The sequence below is a fragment of the Mauremys mutica genome, chromosome 2 (genome assembly GCF_020497125.1).
Source record: "Mauremys mutica isolate MM-2020 ecotype Southern chromosome 2, ASM2049712v1, whole genome shotgun sequence".
Classification (NCBI taxonomy): Eukaryota; Metazoa; Chordata; order Testudines; family Geoemydidae; genus Mauremys; species Mauremys mutica.
In genome coordinates this window covers 292,407,807-292,428,675 of record NC_059073.1, presented here as the reverse complement: position 1 = coordinate 292,428,675, position 20,869 = coordinate 292,407,807, and the positions used below count along the sequence as shown (strand labels likewise).

Here is a 20,869-nt window from a genome sequence, read left to right as displayed (position 1 = left end):
GACCCAGCATGAAAGCCTTGGGGGGAGGGGGGTGCTGTACAGTAGATGCACCCAAGAGCCCCAGCAGGTGAGACACAGGTGGGAACGAGTGACCTAAGCAATTGAGGTCCTGTCCCCCTGCTGTAATGGGCACCACTCCCAGGGCTTGCTAAGGCCATGCTGACCGGGTCTCCTGCTTCTGCCAGTTCCAGCCAGCCCCATAGCTTAACACAGAACAAGCCCAGCTCCCTGGGCAGCAGCTGGCCCCCCCCCCCCCCGGGGGGTCCTTCCCAGGAGCATCCGTCTTCTGGCACCTTCCCATAAGCTATGCACAGAACCCAAGCCAGCAGCACCAGGATTTCCCCCCCTCAGCTGGGATCCCAGCAGCTGGATGGTGCCTGCCAACCGCGACAGCAGCTGGCTCTGTAAGACAGCCCCAGGGGGCGGACACCGAATCCACTTCCATGCACGGCCTGTGCCCCTACTCAGCTCGGGGGCTTCCAGCCTGAGCTGGTTAGCAAGCACCTCGGCCAGAAAACGTCATGCCCAGTGGCAGAGCTTGGGGCAAGGTGCAGAGAATCAAAGCTATTTCAGACACCAGGAATGACCCATCACCGATTTACTGCCACGTGCGCCGACCCCCCCCCCCCCACCGCATGCGGCAGCTCCCCGCGTACTCACAGCTCCGATTTTCACCCTCCCCAGCCCTGCTGCCAGCAAACCGAGCTGCATGGACCATGGGGCCCTGCTGAGCAGAACTGCAGGGTTTGGGCCATGCAGGGTGCAGCCCCTGGCTGGGGTTACGCTGGGGCAGCCTGCGGCGTTAAACCTGCAGGTTACCTGGGCTGAGCGCGCCAGGCCCAACCCCCTGCCCTTCCCAACTGTCCGACCACAGCAGCAGCCAGCCCCCAGGGTGGAACCCCGGGCACCCAGTCCCAGCAGCAGCACACGCTGCACAGCCCAGGGGGCATCACGGAGGCAGAAGGTAGGAGAGAGAAGCGCTGAGGGAGGCGCCAGCGCAGCCCAGCTCCCACCCAGCGCCGGAGCAAGCGGGAAGGGCAATTGGGCACCGGGAGGAGCAGGGAGCCGGACATCCCTCCCCAGGCTGGGACAAGCCTCACTGCACCTGGGACCCCCCATATCACTCGCCCTCCCTGCAAGGGCTGTGCCAGGACCCCCGGGTCCCAGCAGGGGGCTCTTGGCCAGTAGCCCTCAGCGATGTCTCCGAGCCCAGGGGTCCTGCCTGGAGAGCCGCCGGGGCGCAGCACGGAGCAGTGCTCCAGCCCCCGGGGGTCTGTGAATGGGAGCAGGGGGCACTGCAGGGCTGGCTCCTGGCCCAAGGCGGGAGCTACAGTGGGGCCAGCTGTGCCAGAAGGGACAGGGGCCTCCTCTGCTGCACCAAGGCCAGGCCTCCCCCAGGAGGTGCTCTGGGATGCAGCAGCCCTGGCTGGGGCTGGCTCTCCATGCTGTGGGGGGCACCCCGGGCTAGCTGCCAGGGGGCCTAGGCGCCGAGTGGGGCACCGGCATGTAGTGCTGTGTGTGCATTTCTCACCCCTCCCTACAGCCCAGAGGCTGCGCTCCAACACCCCAGGTGCCAGCCAGCAGGCGGGGGGGCTCCCCAGGGGCCGTGGGGGCTCGGCCAGGGAGGGGCTGTGCGTGCCCATGTCCCCAGAGCTGAGCCGGGCCGGGCCCATGCTCCCGGCTCAGGTTTTATTGAGTGTCCACAGTGGGTCCAGCATGCTGAGGGGGTCGTCGCTGGGCCGGGGCCCCCGCAGCCCCTCCCCGTTCTGGGGCTGCAGGAAGCTCTGCTTGTTCATCCGCGGCTTGCCCCTCAGGGAGCTGTCCAAGGAGAAGGCCTCAGGGGTCAGCGACGCCAGGAGCTCCAGCGAGGAAGAGGAAGGAGCCAGGCTTGGGGCTGAAGGCTCCTGGCTGGGGGTCTCCTCCATATGGTTGCTGCTCTCGGCTTCGGGCGACGGCACAGGCATGGTGGAGGCGGGGGGCAGCTCAGCACTGGTGGGGGGCACATGCTCCGTCAGGCTGGGCTGGGCGACGCTGGCGGGTGCTGCAGGAACCGCCCCTGGGCTCGCGGCTTCGGGCACTGCTGCTGGCTCGGGCAGCTGCCAGTTTGGGGGAGGCTCCGGGCCGCCCCCGGGGGGCTTGATGCTCAGCTTGGCAATGGTGGCCTGGATGGAGCTGATGGGCATGTCCCCACCCAGCACCAGGTCCTGCGGGTCCTGATGCAAGTACAGCTGGAAGAGAAGCCAGAGGTCAGCCCAGGCCCCTCCCTCAGACAGGCCCAGCCCACCCCCCGCCTGGACAGGAGACTGCCCTGCTCCAGTCAGCGTGGATCAGCCACCAGAGCCACAGCCGCGAGGCCTGGAGCTGCCAGGCTCTGGCCAGTGCCGGGACCCACCTTCTGGGCAGCACTGCTGGGGGGCTTGCTGGAAGCCGGCGTGGTGACCCCGTGTCTCTGCAGCACCTGCTCGGCGTGCTTGAGGACGGCTTCGTAGCAGAACTTGAGGTGCAGCTGGAAGAGAAGCAGCCGGCGAGATCCCTTGAGCCCAAAGCTCACGCAGGACAGGCCCAGGTGCCAGGAGCGGCCAGAGCCGAGCAGACTCTGTGCCGCTCAAAGGGCGTCATGGCACTGCCGAGCCAGGTGCCTGGGCCCCCACCTCCGCCCCCAGCGCATTACCTTCTCCTGCAGCATGTGCTTCCTCTGCTGCCGCATCCGCTTCACCAGCTGGGCCAGGTCAGGGATGCTGTTCCCCGCCTCCACCTCCTGCATTGCTGCGTACATCAGGCAGAAGGCGCCGGTGCGCCCCACCCCAGAGCTGGCGGGAAGAGAGCGCGCCCGGGGGCATCACTGGGGAACCCTGCCAAAGCCTGGGGGAGCGGGAGCAGGAAGCCCGCAGCCCCCTTCCCCAGCACTGCGTTGTGGGCAGAGTGCCCCCTTCCCCAGCACTGCGTTGTGGGCAGAGAGTGCCCCCCCTTCCCCCCAGCACTGCACTGCGGGCAGAGAGTGCCTCCCCTTCCCCCCAGCACTGCACTGCGGGCAGAGAGTGCCTCCCCTTCCCCCCAGCACTGCACTGCGGGCAGAGAGTGCCCCCCCTTCCCCAGCACTGCGTTGCGGGCAGAGAGTGCCCCCCCTTCCCCAGCACTGCGTTGCGGGCAGAGAGTGCCCCCCCTTCCCCAGCACTGCGTTGCGGGCAGAGAGTGCCCCCCCTTCCCCAGCACTGCGTTGCGGGCAGAGTGTGCCTCCCCTTCCCCCCAGCACTGCACTGCGGGCAGAGCGCCCCCCCTTCCCCCCAGCACTGCACTGCGGGCAGAGCGCCCCCCCTTCCCCCCAGCACTGCGTTGCGGGCAGAGAGTGCCTCCCCTTCCCCCCAGCACTGCACTGCGGGCAGAGAGTGCCTCCCCTTCCCCCCAGCACTGCGTTGCGGGCAGAGCGCCCCCTCCTTCTCCCCAGCACTGCACTGCGGGCAGAGCGCCCCCTTCCCCCCAGCACGGCACTGCGGGCAGAGCGCCCCCTTCCCCCCCGCACTGCACTGCGGGCAGAGCGCCCCCTTCCCCCCAGCACTGCACTGCGGGCAGAGCGCCCCCTTCCCCCCAGCACTGCACTGCGGGCAGAGCGCCCCCTTCCCCCCAGCACTGCACTGTGGGCAGAGCGCCCCCTTCCCCCCAAGGGCCAGAGAATCCTCTGCCTCTCAGGGCAGGGCTGCAGTCTGGCTTGGGAACTCCTGGGGAAAGAGCCAGCCCTGCAGCCTCCCAGCAATGCGCTGGCTTTCGGCCCTGGGCTCCTGCCGGCCTCGGGGGAGGTCTGCTCCAAACGGGCAGGATGCCCGCCCTGCCCCCATGCCACGGCAGAGCTGGGGCCCAGGCGTCTGCGGCGCCGCGCTCCCTAGCTGGGGCCGAGGGGCGAACCCGGCCCCGGCAGCGCTGCCTTACCTGCAGTGCACCACGATGGGGGTGTGCAGGGGGCGCTGGTGCAGGTAGTGCCCGTGTACATCCTGGATGAAGCGCAGCAGGTTCCCCTTGCTGTCCGGCAGGCCCCTGCAGGAGGAAGGGAGGAGCTGCTGGCGAGTGGGCCAGGACCTGGCCTGCCAAGCCTTGCGGGGGAGGGGTTCTACCCCCATCCCAGGAGCTGGGTGCTCGAGGGAGGTGCCACGCTCCCCCCGTGGGACAGCGCCCGATTCCCCCCCCCGGCCCCCAGGGGCCTGGTAGGGTCTACAGTGCCACTACTGAGATCCTCCATGCCACCCACAGGGCCTGGGGGGCACCAGCTGGGAGGGAACAGCTCTGCCCCAGACCTGCAGCCCAGCCCAGCCCCCCGGGGTGTAGCAGGAGCCCCCAGGGCCGCGGCACGTACAGCTCGGGCCAGGCCGTGAACTGCAGGTGGATGACGGTGCGCTTCAGGCTCTGGTCGCGGAACTGCAGGGTGATCATCCTCTCCACGTGCGTCGGGGCCACCTTCAGGCTGGTGAGGATCAAGGTGATGGGGCCCTGCACCATGGGCTGGCCCCGCTCCTGCGGGAAGTAGCGCGCCACCTTCTGCTGCGGGGCGAGAGACCGGGCTCAGCACGCGGAGCCCAGAGCAAGGAGTGGAGCCCGCCCCCAGCCCAGACCCCCACTGCCCCCCCCAGCACAGCCCCGCCTCAGCCCAGACCCCCACTGCCCCTCCCAGCACAGCCCCGCCTCAGCCCAGACCCCCACTTCCCCCCCAGCACAGCCCCGCCTCAGCCCAGACCCCCACTGCCCCCCTCCCAGCACAGCCCCGCCTCAGCCCAGACCCCCACTGCCCCCCCCAGCACAGCCCCGCCTCAGCCCAGACCCCCACTGCCCCCCCAGCCCAGACCCCCACTGCCCCCCCAGCACAGCCCCGCCTCAGCCCAGACCCCCACTGCCCCCCCAGCACAGCCCCGCCTCAGCCCAGACCCCCACTGCCCCCCCCAGCACAGCCCCGCCTCAGCCCAGACCCCCACTGCCCCCCCCAGCACAGCCCCACCCCCAAGCCCAGAACATAACACCAGGGCCCCCCAGACCCCAACTGCCCCCCCAGCTCAGCCCAGAACATAATGCCAGGGCGCCCCAGCCTGCAGCCCAGTCACCCACTGGCCCCCTCCCAGCACAGCCCCGCCTCAGCCCAGACCCCCACTGCCCCCCTCCCAGCACAGCCCCGCCTCAGCCCAGACCCCCACTGCCCCCCCCAGCACAGCCCCGCCTCAGCCCAGACCCCCACTGCCCCCCTCCCAGCACAGCCCCGCCTCAGCCCAGTCCCCCACTGCCCCCCTCCCAGCACAGCCCCGCCTCAGCCCAGACCCCCCCTGCCCCCCTCCCAGCACAGCCCCGCCTCAGCCCAGACCCCCACTGCCCCCCTCCCAGCACAGCCCCGCCTCAGCCCAGACCCCCACTGCCCCCCCCAGCACAGCCCCGCCTCAGCCCAGACCCCCACTCTTCCCCCCCCCAGCACAGCCCCGCCTCAGCCCAGACCACCACTGCCCCCCTCCCAGCACAGCCCCACCCCCAAGCCCAGAACATAACACCAGGGCCCTCCAGCCTGCAGCCCAGACCCCCACCCCTCCAGCCCAGCCCACCACCGCCCCCCCAGCCCAGAACATAATGTCAGGGCCAGAGCCACTGGGGCCCCCCAGCCTGCAGCCCAGCCCACCACCGCCCCCCTCCCAGCACAGCCCCCCCAGCCCAGCACACAAGGCCAGGGCCATCCTGCTGCAGGCTCAGGGGGATAAACGGACATTGCACAGAGAACCTGGCAGCCTGGGGGCCTTGGCCAAGTTCCCGTCTCCATTGTCACCAGCTGCCTTCCCCAACTCCCCCCGCCCCGCAGTCACCGACCGACAGCACCCTGCACCTCCTGGCCTGAGGCGAGTGTAGTGATGCTGTGAGTTGTTCCACCCAGAGCTGGCTGCATTGCAGGGCCAGGTGCCATTAACCCGACACACTATTGTGGATGGAAGATGCCAGGTGTATGTTACTTGCCTCCGTAGCTGGATGGTACAGCCCTGTGGGGGCTCAGCAACCCAGCGCCGTCTCCTGAACACTGACACAGGCAACATCTGCCACCCCTCGACCTGGGGGGTTCTCCACAGCCTCGAATCTCCCTTCCTGGGACCAGTCAAGCCCCTGCTGGCACTGACAACGCAGAGTGCCCACCAGCAGGCTTCCAGAACTGGCCAGGAGCTCAGCTTTCCAGTGAGACCATCCCCATCTCCCTCGGCTTGGCTGGCCAGAAGGACCTCGAGAAGCCCACCCCACCATGCTGAGGCAGGGCGAAGGAAACCTGGACCATCCCTGACAGGGCTTTGTCAAGCCTGGCCAATGCTGGGGATCCACCACCTCCCTGGGAAACCTGATCCACAGCGTAACGACCCTGTTTGTTTGAAAGCTTTCCCTCAGACCCAGCCTACAGCTGCCTTTCCACACGCTGGCTCCTTCTTCCCCACCCTCGGTGGGCATGGAGAACTATTGATCACGTCCACTTTACCACCTCCCTCATGGAAGCTGCTGGGTGAGGAAGTCCTGCCCTGAGGAGCTCCTGGAGATCCTACCTTCTCTATTTCCTGCTCCGAGACCAGCATGACTATGAGGGAGACCTTCTGCTCGTAGATCATCAGCCAGAAGTCGGAGGCTGTCCCCACCAGCGGGGCCTGGGTGGCGATGATGGTGGGGCAGTAGGAGGACAGGTCCTCTATCTTGCTGGCATTGATGTAGTCGTCCTTGCCCGACTGCAGAACGATGCGGTTCTTGTCGTAGGGCATGATGTCCTGGTGGCGGTTTTTCATGGAGTAGCAGCGGGCGATGGCGATGGACAGCTGCCGGGCATCCCTCTCCTGGGCATCCTGGAGCTCCTTCCAGATTCCGTCCAGCTCGGGGATGCTCCTGGGGACGGGCCTCTCCAGACTGGCCACCACGCCCCGGAACCGATCCAGCTCGGAGAGCAGCCTCATGATGTGCTCGGGCTTCTCGTACGGGTCGTTCTCGATCAGCTGAACCGCCTTGGGTTTCTGCCCCTCCTTGGCATCTGCCTTGGTGGGCTGCAGCAGCGGCTGGTTCACCGCCGGCTTGGAGCCCCCGTGCTGGCTCTCGGGGCTTGAAGAAAGCAGATCGTCCGTGGAAGAGCTCTGCCGGTGGAACTGGAGCTCGGCAGGGCCCTGGGCCAGCGGGGCTGCGCCGGGGGTGAGCGATGGGGGGGGTCGCTGGGGCAGGGCAGGGGCGCCGGGCACTGAGGAAGGCAAGATGGCTGGAGGCTGGATAGCCAGGGATGGCTGGGGGGATGGTGCCGGTGAAGGGATGGCAGGACCCGGGACGATAACGCCGCCTGGCATCTGGCTCAGAGCGGGACTGGGGGAAGGCGGGACATGGTGAGGGCCGGACTGACTCGAAGCTGGGGGCTGGGGACCAGCCAGTGGCACGGCAGAGCCAGGCGGCAGCTGGTTCGTAGGGGGCCCCGGATGGCAGGCAGAAGGGGCGGGACAATAGGGCATCGCAGAGACCACTTGGGCGGAGGAGCCGGCTGGCATGGGCTGCAGGCCGGCAAGCGAGGGGTGAGGGTGGAGCTGCTGAGCCGGGCCCACCATAGCGCCTGGGAGGCTCTGAGCCAGGGGGAGAGGCCCGCGGGGCATCGTTGCAGGGAAGGAGGAAGGGGCGCTGTCCTGGGAAGGAAGCGGGTAGAGCTGTGTTCTCAGCTGGGCATGGATCTGGCCATGGCTGGGAGAAGCATGGGCCAGCCCCGAACGCTGGCCAGGGAACTGGGCCTGCGGCCGGTACACGGGCAGCGGCTGGAGCTGGGCCTGAGGTGGGTACTGCTGCTGGGGGAAGCTGGGAGCGGGCGGCCCCGCTGGGAACGGGGGCTGCTGGCCGAACGGCTGGACGCCGCCTTGGCCATAGGGGAACTGGGTGGGCGGGCCAAGGAAGCCGCCCTGAGGAGGGAGCCCTGGCGGCTGGCTGGTGAGCCGCGGGGGCATGTGCCCGCCCATGGCCCTGGGTGCGGTGTAGCTGGAAATGGGCGCCTGGATGCTGTCGACGGTTGTGGTGGCCGGGCGGAGCCCAAGGGGGTGAGGAGGGCCGTCGCTCCCTCCGGGGGCCTGGCCACTGAACCGGGGGGGCTGGGGCGGGGCCATGGCTGTGGGGAACCCGCCTGGCAGAGCCCCGCAGGAGGAGACCGGCTGCCCCATCCTGTAGGTGGCACTGGGGGTGATGGGAGCTGGAGCAGAGCCAGGCATGGGCACGTGCTGGGGGGAGGATCTCTGGGGAGGCACCTGAGGGCCTGCATAGCCGGGCTGAATGGGGGCAGGGCCAGGGCTGGGGTGCCCAGGGCCTCTCTGCAGGGTGCCAGCCGGGTAGAGCTGAGGGCTGGGCGACAGGGCAGAACTTGGAGGCCTGTGGGGCTGCATCCCCTGGGACGGCAGCACCAGGGGCCCGCTGTAGGTCTGTGGGGGGAAGGGGCCCTGCAGAGGGCTCCCAGGGGCACCGTGCGGGGGGGTCGCCAGCCGGGCGGGGAAGTAGTGTCCCGGCAGAGGCGCCGAAGCACTGAACTGAGCAGGGTTAAAGGGAACGCCAGGCTGGGCTGCCATCGGCGGCTGTATCGGAGCATTGGCTGCCCGGGCGCCAGCCGGGAAAGCCTCCGGGCCTGGGGGCCTCATGCCAGCGCTGCTGAAGGCTGGGTTGATGGAGAAGGCAGCCAGGGCGTCCGCAGGCAGCCTGGTGAGATGCGCTGCCAGCACGTCAGGGGGCAAGCTCCGGAGCTCTTCCGGCAGGTCGGCCAGAGAGAGGGAGCCCAGCTGCTGCAGGTCTGCTCCATCCAGGCCGGCCGCAAGCTCCAGGTCCCGCTCAGAGGCCTTCTTCTGCAGGGCCGGCTTGGGAGCAGTGGGCCTCGGAGGCGGCTTCTTCTTCATTTCTCTGCCAAAGCAAGAGCAGGCACGTGATGCCAACCAGCCCCTGAGCGGAGAGGGGGTGCGCTCCCTCACCCTCCGCCCAGCTGCAAGTGCCGAGTCCCAGGGGCTGGCAGAAGGGACCTCCAGCCTCTCCTGCAGGGACCCCGCTCTGGGAGGGGAGAGAGGTTTGGGCTCTAGCGCTGAGACAGCCAGCAGCAGTGGTGGATTCTGCGCCCTTGGCGCCCAGCTGCGGCCCTAGGGGATGGGCTGACGCACCTATCCTGCAAGTCCGACTTCATCCCCGGGCCCTGGCGTGGTCACCGGTAAGGGCTCGCTCTCTGCACCGCTCCTAGTCACCCTCCCGCACCAGGGGACTTGGGGGAGTGTGAAAACACCCCAACATTCGGGTTCTCAGCTCCACAGCATGCCCAGCCCCCCGCCAAGAAACGTGAACACGGCGAACGAGCTGACTGCTGCAGAAGGCCAACCAGACGCAAGGAGTAGCAGAACCCACCCCCCACCCACCAAGGTGGAGCGGATGTGGGGCAGTGACCTACCTTTCCAGGACCTGCTGCCGGCTTGCTTCAGACGCTTGGCAGGCTGCTCGAGCCTTCTCCAGGAGCTTGGCTGCTTTGCTCTCCAGATCCGCGTAGAAATCTTTCCCCTCCTGAGACTTCTTCATCAGGTCTTCGTAGGCTTCGTAGGAGGCCACCAGTGTCTGCAGCGTGGTGTTCCACCTGGAGAGTCAATGCAGGGTATGCGGGGGGGTGATATTAACACAGCAGTCCTGGAAATCTGGGGGATGGGGGGGAGGGGGGTTTGACAGCAAGGCCTCACTGGCCTCTAGGCGCCCCACCACAGCCACGGCACTGGCACACTCCAGTCAGGGATCCGGCCCGTGGGGGGCCCAGGATTTCCTCTCCTCCACTGACAGCCCCTGGGGACCACCCCTCTGGTTTATAGCTGAACCAGTCTCAAAGCAGACAAACACACACTAGGGCCTGCTGGGGGGCAGCTTACGGGCGCCCTGGGGTTAGCGCCCTGGGGCACGGGACACAAAGTCAGCAGCAACCACCACGGGTCCAGCTAGGATGTGGCTCTCTGTAAAGGAAGAGTGGAGGGGCTGGCGAAGGCCTGTAGACCCCACCCCTCTCCCCACGTCGGCCGAGAGGTGCTAGCGCGCCCAGCGAGCGGCTGGCTGGGGGCATTCCCCACCGGAGAACGGGGGCTGGGATCGTGTTATGCACCACAGGGACAGCGCTGCGTGCTGGGAGCGGACTCTGCCACAGCAACCACCACTGCCCCCTGCAGGCGACGCCACGCTCCCCGCGCACTCACTTGTGCTCCACCTCGGCCAAGACCTTCCGCACCGCCGCATACTTGACGTTGGCGTCCGTCAAGGCCTTCAGGACGTTCTCCTGGGCCGCCAGGTTCTGCTCCAGATACACCTTGATCTGGTCGTACTTCTTCAGCTGCTCTTCGAAGAGCTTCTGTCGGGGCGAGAGGAGCGTGCCGGGCTCAGCGGGAGAGCCGGGCTGCAGCGCCAGGCTGGGGGGCTCAGTGGGGAACCCCACAAGCTGAGTGCGGGGAGGGCTGGGGCTGGCTGGCAGCAAGTTCAATGGGCAGTTCCCACTGACAGTGGCAGGAAGAGGCCACAATAGAAGCACGATGCATGGCAGGGCGGAGCAAGGCCCTCGGTGTGACTCGGCTCTGACCAGAGAGACCAGTGCACTGGAGAGTGCAGAGAGCAGCGGAAACGGCCCAGGAGCTCAATCAGCTCCAAAGGGGATGTGACCATGGCCGGCCGGCCGGGACAGGGAGTAACAGCGAGCTGGGGGTGTGGGGGGTTGACGTCTGTTTGGAACGCAATAGGCTCGGCTCAGTCCCAGACAACGCAGCAGCCCGGCACTCGGCCCAGGGCCTCACCCTCATCTCCGAGCGGTCGGTCGTCACTAAGGAGGTGGTGATGTCGTCCTTCTGGATCATCTCACGGAGCTGCTGCTCCAAGGACATCCGCTGGTCCTTCATCTCCTGCACTTTGGACAGGATCCGCTTCAAGTTCTGCAGCACCTGCTTGTCGTCTGCGGGACGAAGGAGAAAGCCATCATCTCCTGGGGGCGCTCCCCGAGCCACAGGCTCCATACTGCGGTCACCCGGCTCACCCCCCAGGGGGAAAACGATCCCTAGCATGGGCAGGTACAGCTCCTGTTGGTGCCAATGGAACCTGGCCCCCTGCTCCGGGGCTAAATTTGACCCTTGCTCAAGACACGCTGTGGGGTCTGAGAGCCAAGCGGGGCTCCTGCTTCCTACAGCCCCCCAGGAACAGCCTCCAGCAGAAATTCAGCAAACTGGCAATGCCGAGGCACCACCGAACCCAGCTCGCTCACCCAGCCCTGCAGCAAGACAGGACGAGCAAGCGGCTGGTGTCAGATCGGACTCTGCCCCAGAGAGCAGATCCGGGGGCTCAGCCGGAGCGACGGGGTGACATTAGCTGGAGGCATTCTGCCCTTTATACTCCACCCGTCACCTCACGCGCCAGGATCTGCAGCAAAGCTTTGCCGTCACCATTCATCTAAGCCATGCGGCAGGCCGTGCGCTCGGCGGCGCTGACTGGCCAGTTAATACTATGCCCCTGCAGGCATTGAGCTCTGCTCGAGTTGCCTGGAGGTTCTCCCAGCACTGCAAGTCTCAGCGTGTCTCGGAGCTGGCTGGTGTGTCTGTCTGTCTTCCAGAGCTTGGAGCCTGGGTAGGTTGGAAATTTCACCTGGAATCTAGACCCAACCTGCCTCCTGATCCAGCCTCTGACCCCACAGGCTGGGAACCAGCAGAGCACTGCAGAGACCCCCAGCTGGAGCCCAAAGCATGGGAGGGACAAGGCCCGGAGGGAAGGCCCTGGCTTGGGGCCCACGGCAGAAGCAGATTCATTCTTCTGGGGGCAGCGAGAGCCAGGGAAGACCAAGGAAGGAGAATAACCTGGATCTCGGCATTAACTTCTCCTGGGCGCAGCGAGGGACTTGAACAGCGGCAGGCCAGCAAGCCAGGCGCAGCTCAGACCAGCCAGAGCTCTCCTAGGGAGGGGAGGGGCGAGGCTCAGCATGCCATGGCCCTGGCGCTCACCTTCCGTCAGGGCCGGCGAGGGCAAGGCGGCCCGCACCTGCTCCAAGGGGCCGCTCAGCAGGCGCAGGTTGCTGATGTGCAGGTTCATGGCTTTGTGCAGCTCCGTGTTGGTGAAACTGGCCTTCTCGTGCACCTCCATGTACTTGGCCCACTCTCTGCTGACCTCAGCCAGCCCCGGGGAAGGGCTAGGAGGAGAAGCCGGCTTGCCAAGCAGCTCCTGCAGCTTCTGCTCCTGCAGCTCGTCGTCATCCAGGAGGTCTCGGATCTCTTTCAGAGAGGCCTCCACGTCTGTGAAGACTCCCGAAAGCACTGGAGGGGCAGAGAACCAGAGGCATCAGGACACTGGCGGCATTTCCAGTGAGGCTGTGCAAGGCCCCGGAGTGCGACTGGAGGCCGAGCCAGCTCTGCAGCAAACGGTCCCGTTCCTCCCAGCGAAATGAGCAAACTTCACCAGCATACCAGGGGAGGCAGAGGCAGAGACGGGAGGTGGCATGTCAATCAGAGAATCTCAGGGTTGGAAGGGACCTCAGGAGGTATCTAGTCCAACCCCCTGCTCAAAGCAGGCCCAATCCCCAGACTGATTTTTGCCCCACATCCCTAAATGGCCCCCTCAAGGATTGAACTCACAACCCTGGGTTTAGCAGGCCAATGCTCAAACCACTGAGCTATCCCTGGGGCGCAGAGAATAGAGCCCAGGAGTCAGATCCTCAGCCCCCCTTCTAGCTCCCAGGGAGACCCCCTTGCCATGACTCACTGGCCTTTCCTCCATCGGGGATTCCCCCATACACACGCCATCAGCTCTTACCCTGCATGGACTGAACCAGGTTCTTCACAGTGTCTGGCCGCACGCTGAGCGCGGCGCATTTCTCCATCAGGATGGGGGGGATGTGGTTGTACATGTCCAGGTTATCCACCGTCTCGGGGTCCAGCTGCATGGAGTCCATGAACTGGCTGCAGACAGAGAGCAAAGCCCTCTGAGCAGTGGGAGAACCCTTCCCGGGCACAGCCCCGCCACCCCGGGCTGCAGACATGGGTGCCAGTTTTTTGGAAGCGGGATCTTGGTTCTCAGAAGTGAGAAACTGGAAGCATCCCAAAGGGCTTTACAGAACGCGCACCCCATGGTCACCTCCGCCTGAACGGAAATGCAGCCACCTCTGGGGAGAAGCACGACAGGAAGGGAAGGGAAGGTGAGCTCCACACAGTCCAACAAAACCGCAGGGTGAATCCAGGGAGGCAAAATGTAATAACCCAAATTGGAACTGGGCCTGAATGCAGGGTTAATACCCCAGCTCTTGGGAATGGGCCATGGGAACGGGGGGGTTTGCCAGCGCCTTGGTTTCCATATCTTCCCAGCAGAGGGCTCCCGCAGCACAGCACCCTCTAGGGCAGTGGCTCAGTACTGAATCACCGGCCCCATTTCCTTCAGTGCCTTGGGTCACCTTGGAGACCTGCTGTCCCACCACACCAGGCCAGGGGGAGGCGAGCTCGCATTGGGCCATGGCTGAAGGGAACAGAGCTCACTTCCCGCTAGCTGGGATGGGGAAACACAGAACAGCGATGCAATGGGGGATCCCCGCACTGTCGGGTGTGCACTGGTCAGGGACCAACCCCGTCCCCACCAGCGAGGAAAACCCCACGCGCTAGTGCAGTCGCAGTGCGCACGTACTCCAGGACTTCGTTCTTGGCCTCGATCTTCGCCATCACTTCTCTCAGCAGCTTGGCCTTCTCCTCACTAGGACAGACGAGAGAAACCCCTCAGCACCCAGGCCAACCAAGGCACTTACAAGCACTGAGCCCTGTGCCGGGTACCCGGCTCAGGACTCGAGCCTCCCTTAACCCCTCCGGGAGCAGGCTGAGCGGCCCTACGGCTAGCCAGGGGCCAGCACTGCCTGTCCCAGGAGCTCCTGGAGAGCCGGGCTGGAAGGAGCTGAGGGAGAAACACTCAGGACCGGAGACGCTGAAGGGCCCTTTCAGGGCAGGCACAGGCACAGCTGAGCGTCCAGTTTCGGCTGCTCCACTAGAAGGTGCTGGGGACCCAGCCCCTGGAGAGGAAGGGGGTGGGGGATTCTGATTTGCTTGGGGAGGTCTTTCAGCCTCCTGCAGTTCCCATTCACCTGCGGCGTGCTGAGTGCCGGACACGTCCTCCTCACCCACCGCATGCCCCAGCTCGAGAGAGATCGCCACGTTTCTGGCAGGGAATCACTGGCCCCAGCTTCCTGGCCCCCGAGGCAGGATCCGCACCCTCCCGTTACTGAGCGCCGACGCCCCGGGGCTGCCTCGGGAAGTACTTGCTATGGAGATCCCTTCCACTCACCTGTACAGCGAAGATGCCTCATGGGCGGCCATTGGCACCAGCTTGGCAAAGATATCTGGGCCCGTGACCGCTGGGTCGGTGGGGTTGACGGGAAGGGCCTTCACCAGGGTGGCACCTGGGTATAGAAGAGAACAGCCTGACACCGAGGCCTGCGAATTATTCTAGTCACGGGCACGGCACTTCCCTTCATGCCCAAGGCTGTTTCTTGGGCTGCATCTGCCACCAAAATGCAACCAACAGCTGTTCGCCTCCAGCTGGTGCTATGGAGACCCTGGGAGCAGGAAGTTCCTGGCCTGAGTGGTGCTAAGGGGTTAGAGACTGGTACCAAACCCACCTGTGCTCCGGGGGCAGCGTGTTCTCATCGCTGCCCGTTACCAAGATACCTGTGCAAAGCGCGCAGTGCTTCCCTTTCAGGGCGGCGTCTTCCCCCCGCTGATCACCACCCCCTCACTCCAGCCCAGAGCCCGGACTGTGCAGGGCTGCAGGTTCATGCACCAGCCATGGCGTGGTTTTGCAGAGGGGTGGAGGTGCCCGGCCTGCCTCACCTTTCACTGACTGCAGGGTGTCCAGCGCAGGGACAGCTTCGTGGTAGATGAAGTCATTGTCCTTCTTGGCCGAATTGTACCTACAAACAATTGACGTGTAAATCCAGGGAGGGGAAGGGGGACCCGGCTGGGACCCAAGGAGTGAGCGTGCTGGTTAGATGGGCAGGAGCCTCAAGAGCGGTGTTTTCCTGCCACCCAGAGGACACTATCTGCTACCTTCACCTGCCAGTCACTGGGTACAACTCCAGCCAGTCCCTCTGGGGAGAGGGTGAAGCATGCGTGACAGACGTTAGCTACGGCACCGAGATGCTACAGTGCGGACAGCGTGAGAAGCCCCTGTACAGACCAGATCTACACTCACTAGCAGCACATGTGAACTGGGCCCTATACACTGAGACCCTACAAAGAGAAGAGCTCCCCAGAGCGAGCAGAGGAGGGGGAGAGATTCAGCAAAGAGGTTTGACCCCAGAGACAGACTCCAGTCCCAGAAGCAATTCCGGCTGCAGACTCACTTTCCCCCGATCACATCCAGGGTGAATCGCAGGGCTTCCTGCACCGTTTCAGGCTGACCCTAGAAGAGGAAAAACACACAAGTTAACACAGCCAGTCCTGCCACATCGCTGCAGTCTATGCAACAACCTGAGCAGCCCTTTCGAATGCTGCATCCTGCTGCCCTCCACAAACTAAGCCGTGACCTGAAGGCAGAAGCAGCCTGGCAACCCTCACCGCTACCCCATTTCCCCCTAACCTACTTCCAGAGCGAGCAGCCAGTGGAGATGAACAGAGCAGTGAACAGCTCAGAGCTGCAGGCTGCCTGCAGACTCTGGCAGATGCCAGCCCTTGGGTGCATTCTGCAGGCTGACTTGTTATTCACAACGGACCGCTGGGATTCGGAGCACCACAAACACAAGGCCGGTCGATCCTGTGCCAAACTCCTCAGCCACAAGTGTCAAACTTGGGGGCTTGCGTTCCTCTGCCACGGTGGCGAACTGGCTCCTGGCCCAAGCCTGTGGAGCCGGAACACCCCATGGGAACGCCCCATGGATTCAGGGGGGCCCAAGGAGTGCAGCACAAGAGGCAGTGCCATAGTGGCTAAGGCAAGAGGGACTCCCGGCTCTGCTGGTAGTTTGCTGCATGGCCCGGCATCCCATGGCCCAAAGGGAGTTTTACCCCTGACTTGGGTGAGGGCAGAGACAGGCCAATGCCAAAAGCTTTTCAACAGCCCACTCAGTCTCTCCAGGCCTCTGTGCAACAGAGATGCCATCTACTTCTTGGCCCATTTACGGCACGTGATGCAGACAAGTTCACCAGCTGGGCGGCGGGCTCAAGATTATGGGTCCAGTACCATGGACAAGAAAGCCGCTTACCTTTGCCAGTTTGATAGCTTCGTTGAGTTTGTCCAGAGCGCTCTGGAAGTAGACAACCTGCAACGAAAGCAGAGAGAAGTTCTGCCAAACTCCTCTATGGGCTGGGAAGGAGTCACAAGAATACATACATACATACATACACACACACACACACACACTTGCTGTGGCACATGCAGCCAACAGGCCAGCGAACCCTGTGTAAAGATACCAGGGACAATCCAACGCCATTAAGTACAGTGGGGCCTTCTAAGAAGGAGCAGCAAATTAATAGCAGTCAAGCAACCCAGATTAAGGTACGCTGCCCATTAGACAACCATGGGACATTTTCTAGAGAAGGGAGGTACACGAGAAATGCAGTGCCACACACAACCATTCAGCGATCCAGATACTGACATCACACGCTGCCGTTCTCCCAGCCCAGGTTCCAGAGCAGGCATTGCCACGAGGGGACAAGTGTCACATCCTACGTTGGGTGCCTGCACTGCACGGCACCCAATAGGAATCACATGGAACACGGCAATCATGCAAGTGTGGATTCTCTTCTGACAACAAGGTCGGAAAGTCACATCCTTTCAGCCTTAACTCTACCCCTGCTGGGGGACAGCTCACTCCCCGGGCAGGACACCAGCGAGGAGTTTTAGGACCAAAGAAGGAACCTAGCTGGAAATGCACAGTAACAAGAAAGCTGGGGCCCAAGTTCACCGGGAGTAGGGGAGTTCGATCAGCGATTTGGCCCATGCCTTGGTGCAGACGTGGCAGGGCTTCAAGTTACAGTTTAATAGACAGCAAAGCTTTCAATGTGTCCTCAGTATCATGGACAGGCGAGTTCCCCCAATGTAGCCCAACCTCTTCAAAGGGTTAAAGGTCAAGCCCACATGAGATGGAACTTGGTTTACAGCTGGATTGCAGCAGTGTTAACCAACCCGAAGCAGAAACAGTTTTACTTACTCGTTCTCCAAACTTCTGCTGCTCCTCAGCCTGTTTTCCCATATGCAACTGCAAAGAAACACAACCGCTGATGGCAGAGGGCCTCATTCGGGGAAGGGCTCAAGAGAAACTGACTGAAGCCCTACAAAGCTAGCCAGGGGACTCGCTACAGAAGACTGAATTTCACCGGCGTCCATGTACACTTCACACCCATGGTGACCACCACCTCCCAGCGGGTTTAAGCAGCCGCAGCCACCCACAAGTGGAGGGACGCGAGGCTGCTCCTCTTGGGCAGCCAGGGTGAAACTCCCAATGCACAGCCTCATTCTTCCCACTTACATGAGCGATAGCAGCAAAATAGTAGATCTTCATCTGCACCAGCTTCTTCCAGTCCTTCTGAATCTTCCCCAGCAGCGAGGCTGTGTCCGAGTTCTCCAAAGCCCGGCAGGCCTCTTTGTAGTAGTCCACTACCTATGTGGAGAGACGGTCAAGAGGCATTTCAGGGCGGAGTCACAGCATCAGAATCCCAGAAGAAAGCCCTAGTGCAGGGGTAGGCAACCTATGGCACGTGTGCCGATTTTCAGTGGCACTGACACTGCCCAGGTCCTGGCCGTCAGTCCAGGGGAGGGGTGGGGGGGGTTCGCTGCATTCTAATTTAATTTTAAATGAAGCTTCTTAAACATTTTTTAAAAAGACGGTTACTCACCTGTAGTAACTGGTGTTCTTCGAGATGTGTTGCTCCAATCCATTCCAGTTAGGTGTGCGCGCCGCGCGTGCACGGCTTCTCCGGAACTTTTTTCCCTAGCAACTCCGGCGGGCCGGCTGGCGCCCCCTGGAGTGGCGCCGCTATGGCGCTAAATATATACCCCAGCCGGCCCGTCCGCTCCTCAGTTCCTTCTTGCCGGCTACTCCGACAGTGGGGAAGGAGGGCGGGTCTGGAATGGATTGGAGCAACACATCTCGAAGAACACCAGTTACTACAGGTGAGTAACCGTCTTTTCTTCTTCGAGTGATTGCTCCAATGCATTCCAGTTAGGTGATTCCCAAGCCTTACCTTAGGCGGTGGGGTCGGAGTGAGACGTGGCGGAGTGTAATACCGCAGAGCCGAAGGCTGCGTCGTCTCTAGACTGCTGCACCAACGCGTAATGGGAGGCGAAGGTGTGGACCGAAGACCAGGTAGCCGCTCTGCAGATGTCCTGGATGGGGACATGGCTCAGGAAGGCGGCGGACGAGGCGTGCGCTCTCGTAGAATGAGCGGTGAGTCGGCATGGTGTCACGTGAGCCAGCTCGTAGCATGACCTGATGCATTGAGTCACCCAGGAGGAAATGCGCTGGGTAGAGACCGGCTCGCCTTTCATGCGATCAGCGACTGCGATGAAGAGCTGGGTGGAACGCCGAAAGGACCTTGTCCGGTCGATGTAAAACGCCAGCGCCCTACGGACGTCGAGGGTGTGGAGCTGTTGTTCCCGGGGCGAAGCATGGGGCTTCGGGCAGAAGACCGGGAGAAAGATGTCCTGATTAAGGTGGAAGGCCGAGACCACCTTTGGTAGGAAGGCCGGGTGAGGACGAAGCTGCACCTTATCCGCGTGAAAGACGGTGTAGGGGGGGCCCACCGTCAACGCTCGGAGCTCCGAGACTCTCCGTGCCGATGTTATGGCAACCAGGAAGGCCGTCTTATAGGAGAGGTAGAGGAGAGAACACGTGGCCATAGGCTCGAATGGTGGACACATGAGTCTGGCCAGGACGAGGTTCAAGTCCCAGGTCGGTGCCGGGCGGCGCACTGGCGGGTATAAGCGGTCGAGGCCCTTCAGGAAGCGGGAGACCATCGGATCGGAAAAGATGGTTCGACCCTCCACCGACGGACGAAAGGCGGACACCGAGGCGAGGTGGACTCTCAAGGAGGAAACCGCCAGACCCTGCTCCTTGAGGTACCATAGGTAGTCTAGGATGGTAGCGACAGGTACCACGAAAGGGTTGAGCCCTTGCTGGTCACACCAGAGCGCGAACCTCTTCCATTTCGCCATGTAGGTGGTACGAGTGGAAGGCTTTCTACTTTCAAGCAGGACGCGCTGCACGGCCGCCAAACAGTCCCTCTCCGCGTGGGTCAACCACGCAGGTACCAGGCTGTAAGATGGAGGGATTGCAGGTTCGGATGGTGGAGTCTGCCGAAGTCCTGCGTGATGAGGTCCGGCCACAATGGGAGGGTGATGGGCTTCCGAACGGAGAGCTCGAGCAGCAGGGTGTACCAATGCTGCCGCGGCCAGGCTGGAGCCACAAGTATCATGGTGGCTCGATCCCTCCGAAGCTTCTGGAGCACTCTGTGCACGAGTGGAAACGGAGGGAAGGCATAGAGGAGGTGAGTCTGCCACGGATAGAGGAAAGCGTCTGACAGAGAGCCCGGCGAGTGCCCCCGGAACGAGCAGAACTGGAGACACTTCCTGTTCGCCTTGGAGGCGAAGAGGTCGACCCGGGGAAACCCCCACCTCTGGAAAATCGTGTATGCAACGTCGGGACGGAGGGACCACTCGTGGGAGAGAAACGATCTGCTGAGGTGGTCGGCCAGCGTGTTCTGCACTCCCGGAAGAAAGGACGCTTCCAGGTGAATGGAGTGGGTCACGCAGAAGTCCCACAGGAGGATCGCCTCCTTGCAGAGGGGGGACGAGCGGGCTCCGCCCTGCTTGTTCACGTAGAACATTGCCGCTGTGTTGTCCGTGAGCACTGTCACACAGCGGCCTTGCAGGTTGGTCCGAAAGGTGTGACATGCAAAGCGGATCGCTCGGAGCTCGCGGACATTGATGTGGAGAGCGAGCTCCTGGGGCGACCAGCGGCCTTGAGTGTGAAGGCCACCCAGGTGAGCCCCCCAACCGAGTGCCGAGGCGTCCGTGGTCAGTGTCGCGGACGGACGAGGAAGGTGGAACGGCACTCCGGCGCAGACGATCTCCGGGTCGAGCCACCAACGGAGGGACTCGAGGGTCGGTCTGGTGACCGTGACCACCATGTCGATGTGGTCGCGATGCGGGCGGTACACCGACGCCAGCCACGACTGGAACGGACGGAGGTGGAGCCGCGCGTACGCGGTGACATAAGTACACGATGCCATGTGACCCAGGAGGCGGAGGCACGACCGCACCGTCGTGGTCGGAAAGTTGTCGAGCTCCCGGATGAGGGAGACCATTGTCAGGTGTCGAGACCGCGGCAGGCAGGCGCGGCCCGCAGAGGAGTCGAGAACCGCGCCAATGAACTCCACCCGCTGTGCCGGAAGCAAGGTAGACTTCTCGGCGTTGACAAGCAGCCCGAGGTGTTGAAAGAGGGACAGGATTTCCGCTACCTGGCGCTGCACCAGCCCTTGTGACTGCCCACGAATCAGCCAGTCGTCCAGATAGGGGTAGACATGCATCTGACGACGACGGAGGGCCGCTGCTACCACTGCCATGCACTTTGTAAATACCCACGGTGCCGTGGCAAGTCCGAAAGGTAACACGGCGAACTGGTAGTGGTCGTTGTTGACAAGAAAGCGAAGGTAACGCCGGTGAGGGGGATAAATTGCGACATGGAAGTAAGCGTCCTTCATGTCGAGGGCGGCAAACCAGTCTCCCGGATCCAGAGAGGGAATGATGGTCCCCAGGGTGACCATGCGAAACTTGGGCTTGAGCAGGTATTTGTTCAGCTCTCGAAGGTCCAGGATAGGACGCAGCCCTCCTTTCGCCTTGGGGATGAGAAAATAACGGGAAT

The 20,869-nt window shown here is 63.5% G+C and overlaps 1 protein-coding gene across 3 annotated transcripts in view; it reads right to left on the bottom strand.

The window, feature by feature from the left end:
- The window catches only part of PTPN23 (protein tyrosine phosphatase non-receptor type 23), a 48,341-nt gene continuing 27,472 nt past the window's right edge, over positions 1 to 20,869 (bottom strand). For 2 of the 3 annotated variants that reach the window (XM_045004516.1, XM_045004518.1), the window contains 18 exons: positions 17,477 to 17,608; positions 17,159 to 17,206; positions 16,211 to 16,267; positions 15,356 to 15,414; positions 14,844 to 14,923; positions 14,299 to 14,413; positions 13,651 to 13,716; positions 12,790 to 12,935; positions 11,985 to 12,293; positions 10,794 to 10,948; positions 10,206 to 10,357; positions 9,425 to 9,604; positions 6,543 to 8,892; positions 4,346 to 4,530; positions 3,925 to 4,029; positions 2,672 to 2,810; positions 2,393 to 2,506; positions 1 to 2,228 (listed from right to left, as the gene is read on the bottom strand). In XM_045004516.1, the coding sequence (XP_044860451.1) occupies positions 1,683 to 2,228; positions 2,393 to 2,506; positions 2,672 to 2,810; positions 3,925 to 4,029; positions 4,346 to 4,530; positions 6,543 to 8,892; positions 9,425 to 9,604; positions 10,206 to 10,357; positions 10,794 to 10,948; positions 11,985 to 12,293; positions 12,790 to 12,935; positions 13,651 to 13,716; positions 14,299 to 14,413; positions 14,844 to 14,923; positions 15,356 to 15,414; positions 16,211 to 16,267; positions 17,159 to 17,206; positions 17,477 to 17,608 (4,938 nt within the window). In that variant the 3' untranslated portion in view covers positions 1 to 1,682. The remainder of the gene's footprint in view (positions 2,229 to 2,392; positions 2,507 to 2,671; positions 2,811 to 3,924; positions 4,030 to 4,345; positions 4,531 to 6,542; positions 8,893 to 9,424; positions 9,605 to 10,205; positions 10,358 to 10,793; positions 10,949 to 11,984; positions 12,294 to 12,789; positions 12,936 to 13,650; positions 13,717 to 14,298; positions 14,414 to 14,843; positions 14,924 to 15,355; positions 15,415 to 16,210; positions 16,268 to 17,158; positions 17,207 to 17,476; positions 17,609 to 20,869) is intronic. The other variant, XM_045004517.1, reaches the window with a different exon arrangement.